This window comes from Penicillium maclennaniae (assembly GCF_028827695.1).
Source record: "Penicillium maclennaniae strain IBT 15551 chromosome Unknown utg000003l:1.0-5670915.0:1.0-5674809.0, whole genome shotgun sequence".
Classification (NCBI taxonomy): Eukaryota; Fungi; Ascomycota; class Eurotiomycetes; order Eurotiales; family Aspergillaceae; genus Penicillium; species Penicillium maclennaniae.
The window spans coordinates 3,157,085-3,167,801 of NW_026623215.1; the positions used below are offsets into that span (position 1 = coordinate 3,157,085).

The window sequence follows — 10,717 nt, forward strand, 5'->3', positions numbered from 1 at the left end:
TCAATCAAGTCTCCTGTAGTCAAGTCACCAAGGAGCAAACCAGGAAAGCCAGCAAAGCCACGATCCTCAACAATGAACGAACAAACCTTCGTTCCAGTATCAATGCGAGCACTCTATTACTATGTGGCTCCGGGATCCCCTTCGCCGACCAAAGAAGTCTCGCGAGACGATATAAGCAGAGCCGGATCCGGGGCTTCAAACATCAGCCCCAGAAACAAAGCTTCCGAGGCAGAGCCCAGATCAATCTTGACTTTGGATACTGAGTTCCAGACACCACGTCCCTCGCCTAATCAATACCTTCTCAAAATCCGAACAGCAGCCTTCTGCCAGGATGAGCTTCGTCTTGCCAATGAGCTGAACCCACGCCCGACCACGCCAAAGATCCCTCTCCATAGTATCTGCGGCACTGTCATCACTACACCAACAGAGGATCACACAAAAGTGAATGGTCCGCGCTTCAAGATCGGGGATCAGGTCTTTGGTCTCCTGAGCTACGCCCGCGATGGCGGCGCTGCAGACTATGCCGTCGCCACAGAGAATGAACTAGCCCTAAAGCCCAGTAACATCAGCACCTACGAAGCAGCAGCCATTGCCCTTCCTGCACTCACGGCATGGCAAGCCCTATTCGTCTATGGCGGCCTAGATACCGACTCTCCGCTAGGCGGGATCAGGAACATCAATGCAAATGGGAATGCTAATAACCAACAATCCCATTCCGAGCCCTGGAACGCAAATGACGCCGCAATGGAAATGGCAACCGCGAGTGGCAGCACAGCCGGGAACAGCGCCAGCACTGGCAGCACCCACGGCCGAAATGCTATCCGAAACTCAATAGCCAGCATCAACGAGCACTTGAATAAACGCGGCTTTTCAGATTCCAATGGTACCCATGGTCCCCAGAGACTCCGCAGCTCTATTACCCAGCTTCACGGACTCTTCACCGGAAACCGCAACGGAAAGGGCAATGGAAGTATCGCAGATGGCCTCGAACAGCGAAAAGGAAGTCTACTGGCATCAGAACGTAGCTGGCTCCTAGGCCGAAGCAGTTCAATCTTTTCAGGGAAGAGAGGCGGTCCTGTCCGTGTACTTGTCACCAACGCGCGCGATAGCGAGGTAGGTCGTCTCGCCGTACAGATGCTTCGAGCGGCAAAGCTCTTCCCTGGCATGCGGCCCTGGGTCTGTGTGACCTGTTCACCGGCTGAAGAACAGATCGTCCGGGGAGAGTGGGATGTAGACGGGGTCATTGTGATCCCGCACCTCCCAGCTGAGAATGAATGTGCCATCGGACCGGAGTTCCGACGCATGAAGTGGGAACCTGTTGATCTGGTGCTTGATTGTACGGGTGGTGAGGTCTTTCGACAGGCTCATTGTGCTGTTAGGGATCATGGGACTGTTCTTACAGCTGTGGATCCGGGCCCGGCGCTTGAGAGAGAGGGTGATGACAAACAGGATCTGTTGGGAAGGAGGAAGAGGGGTTTGAGAAGTAGATTTGTGCCTGTGAATCCGGATGCTAAGGCCTTGGAGAGGATTGTGGAGCTTGTCGAGGGGAACATGGTTCGAGGGAGGGAGGAGCAGGTTGTCGATATGGTACATGCGGCGCAGTTGCTTGATGGTGGAGCTGCTGGTCTTGCTGGGAGTCGACGGGGTGGAATGGTGGTGGTGAGGATCAATCCTTGAGAGCACCGAGATGCAATCTAAAGGGAGCGTGCATTGAAAAGGGGAAATTGGGAGTGTGAATTGTGTTATATGCAAGTATTGGTTCGATATCCACAAGTAGAAATGAAGAAATGGATGAACAAACAATTGGGACATTACAGTGCTAGGTCTTCCATGCCCAATCCATCGACGAATTCATAGAGTTCCTGGGTGTCTTCAAAAACAGTCCAAGCTTCCGGGGGTATATCCTTAAATGCCGCTTCAAATCTCTCGGCTTTATTCTTCTCCTCCATATGAGACACATCTGTCACCTTTCGGATAATGATTGCATGAATCCATCCGGGGTATCGATGGTACATCTCAGCGTATGCCTCGGGATCCTTCTGGGTAGAATCGCCGATGCATAGAACCCGACGACGCGGGAACCAGCTCCGAATCTTTTCCATCCGGTCCACCTTGTACTCTTGAGTCTTCTCCGTGAATGATTGAATGAGACCCTTGAGGTCCATCCAGGAATAGTCACGCAGCACGAGCGTGCCAGGGCAGTAGTGATCATGGAGGAATTGGTACAGGAATGGATAGAGGTTGTAAGGGGATGCCGAAAGATAGAACCAGGTTGGGTCTAGCTCGGAATGTATGTGACGATAGAACTCTGGCATGTTTTTGATCGGCACGGGTTCCTCGGCAAAGGTGGTGCGAAGAATGCCGGTGGGCTCCATCGTCATGGTGCGCTTGATCGTGTCGTCAATGTCCGAGACAACAAGCCAGCCTTCTGGTGCGGCGAAGCATGTTTCTGCTACTGCCGCGGACTGATCGTTGAAGCTGTGAATTGATGAACGGATTACGGTGCCATCGTGCACATCTGTTCCACCCAGGTCAACGGTCTGGCTGATGATGCCGTTGCGGTCGGAAGGTCCCAGCGAGTGGGACTGAGCTGATCCATCAACCTTCAGGTCGATGTTGATGGTGCAAGAAGGAGAAACGTGGTCAAGAAATGGCTGTACGCGCTTTTCAATGATTGCATGCGCCATCGTGGTGCTATGGTCATCGTGGCCGACCTCCCCATCCAGGCCGATGTAGTCAGCGATGGCAGCGACCCATTTGCCGACATCTTTTCGGCCCTCGGTCTGGAAGATACATGCAACAACTTCAGTCTTCCATGACTGCTGCGGATTGCCGTCTGAGTCATCATCAACTGACAGATACGCTGTGTTGTCGAACAGCCAGGCGGTATTCTTGCTTGGGTCTGCCGCATGAGGCAGTGGATTCTTGGAGGCCAGAATGGACGAGAAGAAGTTCAAAAAGCCAGAGCCACGCCTTTCTAGTACAGGTGGTCGTTCAGCTGGCTCTGCCACTTCATTGGCACCTTTTTGTTCAGGGGATGCAGAGCTGTTGGCTGGTGGATGCGCCATAGCGGAATCAGTCCAGGTCTGGAGCACTGTTTACTGTCTTCGATCCGACTTCTGGAGGGGAGGAAATGAATTCAATATATCAAGTCACGGAAAGGGCTTTGTAAATCGATTTGGTCATTTCCCCGCCCGCGTTACCACATGTCCAGAAAGGTTCGCGGCCATTCATCAGGGGAAGCGACGGTGATCATATAAGGCGGGACGATCGCCTTTAGCGTCACCTACACGGCCCACTTGGTCGAGTGCCCGTCTTGTCCCACGTCGCCCACTCGAACAGTGAGTATTGAACATGGAGGACACAGCCTGCGGCTGATGCCATCATCAGGTGAAAATCAGGCGAACCGAGCTGAGGCTCAACTCGTGCCTTGGTCATAACGTCATGGCGTCATGGCGCTTGTACCCTGCTTGAGCCAAGGCTGTATACATGACTCGGAATAAGGGATAGAAAGGCGCTTTACCCTTGAGATCAGGGGCTCTCCCACGTTGATCCAAGTTATGCCCGATGAAGCTGCGTTGACAACTTTCTCAAAGCGTGAATGGGTGTGTATGTAACGGCAACCCCACACGTGTTCTGGAAGGCGTTACTCAGGAGTTCACGGGTCCTACACCTCCGCCACCTTGGAGCGCCAACGGCTTGGAAGGAAATCATGGACTGCCATAGTAGCCACGATGTTTAATCCTCCAGACTTATTGGCGCAGCATGAATATGTCCTCGTGAGGCCGATATAGTGGCACGTGATGCTCCTGAGATTTCAACAATCGATCACATTCCATCAATTTTCCCCTTTCTCTTGCATCTTTGAATCAGGTAGGTTGTAGAAAATGTGAGTCAAGCCTGAGGTTGATCTCAGTGATCTAGGTCATTTGGACGCCCTCTTGGCAGGGTCTCGATATCACCAGGAAGGAAATCTGATCAGGTGCACAGGGAGGGAAACCAGTCTTTTTAAGATCCTTCACTATATGACGCTATTCAAAAGGCCGCTTCGTGTTGAAATATTGATGTCAAAGGGTGTCAGTATGTGTTGATTTACCTTGCATGATTGTTCAACCCTATCCAATCTAAGGACCACGACGGGTGCCGCCCTTGCATCCGCAGCCTTGGACCAGCCTCGCCGGATTTTTTAATGCAGAGCAACTTGAGACTTGACCCTTTTTGGAAGACAATATATAAAGAGAGTGTGAAAGCAGGTCCTTAGAGTGAGTGTCTGAGATCAAAAAATTGATATTCCTGATCTGTGTGCATCAAACTCTACGATACTTCAATGCCTCCAAATATTTACCCTCTACAATCCGAGTTTCCAAGCAACCTCTCTCTCTTACGACCCGACTACTTCCATCCTTCTTGGCGAAACTCGAGTCTCCGGTCACAGCGCAGACAAAATGGCGTGCTTCCCAGTTACAATGATCCGAACCCACTGGTCCTCCGATCCACTACCCACTCATTGACACACGCACGTCCAACACATTGTGAATTGGACTGTCCACGATGCCAGCGGCAGATATCTGAGCGCCACTCGGTATGCGATAGACAACAACTACGTGGAGTCACAGGAAACCTGTGAATATGAGTTCCACTTCGCAGATATCACCAATCTCAAAGTACTTTGAAGACGAAATGTACGGAGAGAACTACGCGGTTTTGGACTGCGTATGGTTCGTTTCAAGGGCCAGGTGGACTTGCGCTTTCGAGTGCTAAATATCACAAAGGCGCTAATTCGCCCCGGATTTCTCTGAAATACCCACATTGGCTGTCTTGATTGATACTGAGGAGCGGTTTGCTCGGGTGCTGGTTTGAGCTTCAAATGTCTCCACGTCCTGGCAGGCCCAGGCCACAAGTGGGCGTCATTATGGACAGGAGCTCCTCTGCAGCCCAAAGCATATCCTGGTTGATCAGGGACTAGCTGTATTTAATCATAAAGTCATTGATATTGATAATGCATGACTTCATATATGCCAAGTCGTAACCCATTTTCTGAACTATAGCCCATCGGCTTCCATTGCCGTTCCAGATATCACATCACATTTACCATCTTTTCGGGGCAGAAATCTCCGTCCTCGAGAATGAAGCAGTCACGGTCTCCTGTCCCCGACGTCGCTGGACATCCTTGATACCGGTACGGTCCGTCACCGTAGTCGCGTTAATGATGTTATCAAAATCCTCGTCCTCGCTTCCAGCCGACCCAGACTCGGCGTCCGAGTCAACATATGTAGGCTCTGGTCTTTCGATCTTCTCGGGTCGTTGCTTTTCTTCGACAGATGGGTTCTGGAAAGCTTTGGAGTTCAATATCTTCTGCCGGATTTCTGCCATTTGGTCTTCGTCCTCTGAGTCATCGGAAATCGCGAATGGGTCTCTGTCGACCTCGGCTTCATCTTCCTCCTCACTGTTTTCCTCTTCAGATTCACCATCTTCATCATCGTCATTCTCATCGTCATCGTCATCGTCGTCATCGTCAAAGCCATGCTTGGCGGGCAAACGGTTGGTGTTTCCAGTCGTCCAAATATCATTCGTTCCCTCGGCGCGGCTGTCTTCGTACTCTTGTTCGATCTTGGCAAGCCACTCCTCCTCTGTCCTCTTTACATCCTCTTCTGTCGCACAGGCGGCGTAACGCTGAAGAAGTTCTGAGTTGATCTCGAGGAATGCCTCCCCATATCTGAAGTTCTTGAGGACTTCCCGTGCCCATTCTTCGTGTCCACAGATACAGAAACATGCGGCCAAGGCTTCAACGCAGTTCAATCGCCAGGGCTTGCCGTAGTTTACCGTGTTAGCCGCAATGAGGTAGGGCACTGTACATGTAAATCTGTCAGCCAAAAGTCCATGCGAACCAGTCCTTCGCACTGAGCACATACGCAATCGTTCGCATTTGCCGCCAATCCGTGACCAGGGCACTTCCTTGACTCGAACCCAAGAGCATTCCACAACTGCGGCGCCATATTGTTCCATTAGTTCTTTATCAGCAGGAGAGACGACTTTCTTCGCGTTGGGCCTGAGTTGATCTATTAGTAAAGTGGATGCGACAAATGAAGGATTTGCATACGAGACAATAACGCCGGGGAATCGTTGGCCGATATGGAGCTCCCGCATCAAGCCCAGCTTCATCAGACGCTTTCCTGAACATCGCTTGGGGTCACAGTGTCCCATGTCCCAGCAGGCGGCCTTGAAGGCCGGCCGCGACGAGCCTGAAGCATCTTCGCCGTCACCGCGGGGCACCGGTCGTGGGCGGGGGGCGAAGAACTTCTTTCCTCCTCGAGAGAAATTGTCTTTCTTGTGACGAACCATTTTGGGTGGGCAAGTACAGAGATTTGGACTTAAATGGTGAAGTTAGGAAGTGTAAAGAAGCGGAAAAAAAAGATGGCCAAGCACACGTGCGGGACTCCGCTCTCCAAAACGAAGTGAATCACTTCGAGCGGCGCTTCCTCTCCCGCGAACATCGAACCCCAAACAACCCCACTCCCCTTTCTTCTATATCGCAACTCTAACCCCTCCTTCCCTTCAACCGCCATCCTGGAGGCTGCTTCCGCACGCATGGCGGCTAGGGACCGCTTCGGTGCCTATGCTGAGCCGGGACTATCACCTCTGCAGCGCGCCATCCGTGAGCTGTCCCCCTCATTGAGATTCCAAATATTGTTGACTAAATTCTTTTGCTCTACAGGAAATGCATGCGATCCTCAGAATTACGAGCCGAACCTAGCCCTGAATCTCGAAGTCGCGGACCTGATCAACTCGAAGAAAGGCAATGCGTGAGTCGGACTGCCGAGCCACTCCGCGCGCAATTCTAACAATCTATCCTCGCAGGCCTCGAGAAGCGGCCGTCGAGATCGTCCATCTGATCAATTCACGTAACCAGAATGTCGCGTTGTTGGCGTTGGCGGTATGTTGATGCAATCGCAGACGACAGCCTGGCGCGGGTTATGACTGACCACCCGGAATATAGCTCCTCGACATTTGTGTCAAGATTGCGGATACCCCTTTCAGCTTCAAATCAGCACCAAGGAGTTTTTAAATGAATTGGTCCGTCGGTTCCCCGAGCGGCCGCCCATGCGAGCTTCGCGGGTCCAGCACCGCATTCTGGAATCGATCGAAGAGTGGCGGCAGACCATTTGCCAAACATCGCGCTATAAGGAGGATCTGGGATTCATTCGTGATATGCACCGGTTGCTACTCTACAAGGGTTATGCTTTCCCAGAGGTCCGCCGTGAGGATGCGGCTGTTCTCAACCCCAGTGACGTAGGTTTTCGATCTTGGGCATTGGTCCTCGCCAGATACTGACACATTGATAGAACCTGCGCTCAGCGGAAGAAATGGAGGAGGAAGAAAGGAAGCGCAGTCTGCGAAGCTGCAGGAGTTGATTCGGAGAGGTACTCCCGCTGATCTGCAAGAAGCCAACCGGCTCATGAAGGTCATGGCGGGCTTCGACAACCGACACAAGACCGACTACCGGGCGAAAGCAGCGGAAGAGGTGTCCAAGGTCCAACAGAAAGCCAAGATTTTGGAAGAAATGTTGCAGAGTCAGCAGCCTGGCGCAGGCATACCTGAAGGCGATGTCTTTGAGGAGCTCGCTGCCGCCCTTCAAAGCGCTCATCCGAAGATCCAGAAAATGTGCGAGGAAGAGTCGGATGACCCTGAGGCTGTTCACAAGCTACTCGAGATCAATGACAGCATACACCGGACCATTGAGCGGTACAAGCTTGTTAAGAAGGGCGACCTGGATGCGGCGTCCAGAATCCCCAAGGGTACGTTGGGTACGACGACCGGAGTTTCCACAAATGCCAACAATGAGCTTTCTTTGATCGACTTCGACCCCGAGGAGCCCAGCTCCAACGGTAATGGTGAGACATCGGCGCACGGTGGGAATGCCTTGGAGGACGACTTACTCGGGCTCTCTCTTGGCAACCAGGAACCTGCTTCTGGTGGTGGGATTTCGCTGGGCGGCTCTAGTAGTAAGTCCCCGTTGAACGAGCCAACTCCCCACGTTGTTGCTGACACAAATCTTAGTGGGCTTTCCTCCGGTCTCTTCAGGACAATCTCCTCCGGCGATGTCTCCCCAGTCTGCCCAACCGGCAGCGGCGGGATTCAAGCCCAATTACGATATCCTTGCATCCTTCAATACATCTCGTCCTGCTTCACAGTCTTCTACGCCTGTGCCGGGGGCATCACCTCGGGCCCGCGCCACGGCCACCCCGCCGCAGCCGGCGGACCCATTTGCCTCATTGATGTCTGCTAGTCCCCGACCTGGAGGTAGTCCCTTCCCGGCCCCGCCTCAAGCTCAATCCGCGGCAACCTCATCGTCCCTGTTGGACCTGATGGGAGACACAGCCACTCCGCAGCAGGCTGCTGGAAAGGCATTCGCCGCTCAGGATGACGATTGGAACTTTGCCTCATCGCTCCCGCAAAGCAATGCCCTGCCGATGATGAACAAAATTCAGGTCTTGAACTCGCAGTTGCGCGTTGATTTTGCTGCCCGTCGGGTACAGACTGCGCCCCGTCAAATCTACATTCAAGCTACCTTCTCCAACACGACCAGCCAGCCGATCAGTGATCTGCACTTCCAGGTTGCCGTGGAAAAGGTAATGTGACTTGGCCGCTGTACGCGAGCATCACTTGCTGACCAACTTCTAGTCATACACTCTGCAGCTCCGTCCGCAATCAGGCCGAGAGATTGCTCCGCAACAGCGAAACGGTGTACAGCAGGACATGGCCTTGGACGGCATTGACTCGGGCAAGGGCAACTCTGTGAAAATCCGGTTCAAGGTGTCCTATAAGCTTGGAGACGAGTCCCGCGAAGAACAGGGCATGGTACCACCCCTGGGAATCGCCTAAGGGTCTTGTCTCGGGATTTGCGACAAGCTCCGCGCGGGAAACGCCGAATGCGCTAACATACTTGTCCACAGCTGGGTCTTAGTGAATCAATGCCAAGATGAGTGGCATAACACGCGTCTCCATGCACCGCCGCGGTTACCGGCCCACTGGAAAGGCCAATTTTGAGTTTGAATGATTTGGCTTCAAGGCAAGGGACCAGATCTCTGAGGCTCCGTGATTTCTTATTTCCTCTATCAAATCAGCGTTGTAGACTCGTCTCCCCCCCCCCCCCCCCCTCCCACCTCTTCTGTTGTGCTTTGAGAACTTAGCGTTACTTCTGTTTATAAAGATCTCATCGGAACCCGAAACTGCATTGCTTCGATACATCGATTCATATCTGCAATCCAAATCGATTTCCACGTGTGAATGTCTTCTGTCGATATCTACTTACCTTGCCAGATGAGCTGCGTAGATTACTACTGCCTTGGGGCATTACCCATTTGGGCAACGGTTGTCGATCCGTCTGCCCGAAAAGCTTCGATCTCCCAATTCTGCCTGCGATTACGGTAAAGGCCTGGTAGAGCAACGCATATCATCCAAAGTCTTTAAGGGACCGAACAGGCCCGAGCAAATCCCGCGGAAACGCAAACTTTCCAGGAACCACGACTGGTACATCATACCGGGACTAGGGGGGTGGTGTTGATTCCGTCAATTCGGCATCTATCGGATTGTATTCTTCAGGGGAGTCGGACTTGCGCAAGCTCGGTCAGGAACATCTCCGTCGCCCCGCACGTGTTTCTATCGCCGCAAAATTATGCTAGCCTCATCGCCCTCATTCAGGCTATACTCTGGGCTCTTGACAACTTCCTGATTCTGGCAGAACCAAAATCTGGCTCTGGTGGAGATGTGGCTGGTGTGGCTCGAGGTGCCGCGGAAATGGTAGCCTCCGACTATTCTCCGCAGGCGAGGCCCGAGTCAGTTGGAGTAGGGATGTTGGGGTATTGGACATTGATGAGATCGATACAGATCTTGATCCCTGTGACATCGCTCATTAGGTGACGATATGTTTTCCAAGTTTCTTTTTTCTTCAGTTCTGGAGATCGGATTATCCGGCGGTGGAGAGGATGGATGATCTACCGAGGTCTCCACCCTCAACATAGTGTTAGCGCACTAACTTTGACCCGGATTACTCTCTAGGGTTCGAGCTTGCGAGAGTAAAGGTACCCTTCACACGTTTTTTCTTACTACGCCCAGATACACGTACATTTCCAACCAGACAAAAAATACTACAAAAAGTACAAGCGCTTCATTTTCTTCCATGTGAAAAAGCGCCGACCTGCCTTAATGGTGCCAGTGGCGACGCCTCCACGCCGACAGTCTAAAAACGGATTAGATTCGGCCGGACGATAAGGTGATAAAGGTGTCTAGACCGGTAGGTACAACGGGTGGCGAATCCAAGGACGAAGACATACATCCCACGGATGGCCATGGGGAGAGATGAGGGGGGGGAGGGGAGGGGAGGTGTCCCCCCCCCCCCCTCTCCCCGTGGCGGACACATCTGATGGGGTAGTGTCAGGCGCATCTAGACCTGTAAAGTCGAGGCAGGGCTGAATCCCCTCTATCTGTTGTGATATCGGCCCAATCATAAGCTCGTATTGGGGGGGGTCCGTTAGAGGCGTCCGTATCCTAGGTACGGGGGCTCCAAGGTGCTCTAGGCTTCTTTAGGAGGGTCTGAAGAGTACCCGTCGGAGTATAATTGATTGCTCGTTAAAGCATACGATCCTATGGATCTGAATCGGATCTGTTTTGCTGACCGTCCCAGTATCCCAGTTTTCCAACCCTAGGGGACGTTCCT

The 10,717-nt window shown here is 52.6% G+C and overlaps 4 protein-coding genes across 4 annotated transcripts; 2 read left to right on the forward strand and 2 right to left on the reverse strand.

Moving 5' to 3' along the window:
• Positions 1 to 72: 72 nt before the first annotated feature.
• Positions 73 to 1,677, forward strand: N7477_003303 (NADP-dependent oxidoreductase; the record flags this gene model as incomplete). Its single annotated transcript, XM_056964966.1, has 1 exon — positions 73 to 1,677. One exon carries the CDS (start codon positions 73 to 75, stop codon positions 1,675 to 1,677), a length of 1,605 nt encoding a protein of 534 aa, XP_056824919.1.
• Positions 1,678 to 1,811: 134 nt separating this feature from the next.
• On the reverse strand, positions 1,812 to 3,068 carry N7477_003304 (phosphatidate phosphatase App1 family protein; the record flags this gene model as incomplete). Its single annotated transcript, XM_056964967.1, has 1 exon — positions 1,812 to 3,068. The coding sequence occupies one exon, from the start codon at positions 3,066 to 3,068 to the stop codon at positions 1,812 to 1,814; it is 1,257 nt and encodes a 418-aa protein (XP_056824920.1).
• A 2,020-nt stretch (positions 3,069 to 5,088) lies between these two features.
• On the reverse strand, positions 5,089 to 6,342 carry N7477_003305 (ribosome biogenesis TSR3 family protein; the record flags this gene model as incomplete). Its single annotated transcript, XM_056964968.1, has 3 exons — positions 5,089 to 5,849; positions 5,913 to 6,049; positions 6,101 to 6,342. The coding sequence occupies 3 exons, from the start codon at positions 6,340 to 6,342 to the stop codon at positions 5,089 to 5,091; spliced, it is 1,140 nt and encodes a 379-aa protein (XP_056824921.1).
• A 246-nt stretch (positions 6,343 to 6,588) lies between these two features.
• On the forward strand, positions 6,589 to 8,883 carry N7477_003306 (VHS domain protein; the record flags this gene model as incomplete). The annotated part of the gene is made up of 7 exons (XM_056964969.1): positions 6,589 to 6,655; positions 6,716 to 6,803; positions 6,859 to 6,934; positions 7,039 to 7,294; positions 7,344 to 8,003; positions 8,059 to 8,630; positions 8,683 to 8,883. The coding sequence occupies 7 exons, from the start codon at positions 6,589 to 6,591 to the stop codon at positions 8,881 to 8,883; spliced, it is 1,920 nt and encodes a 639-aa protein (XP_056824922.1).
• Between the last annotated feature and the right edge of the window lie 1,834 nt (positions 8,884 to 10,717).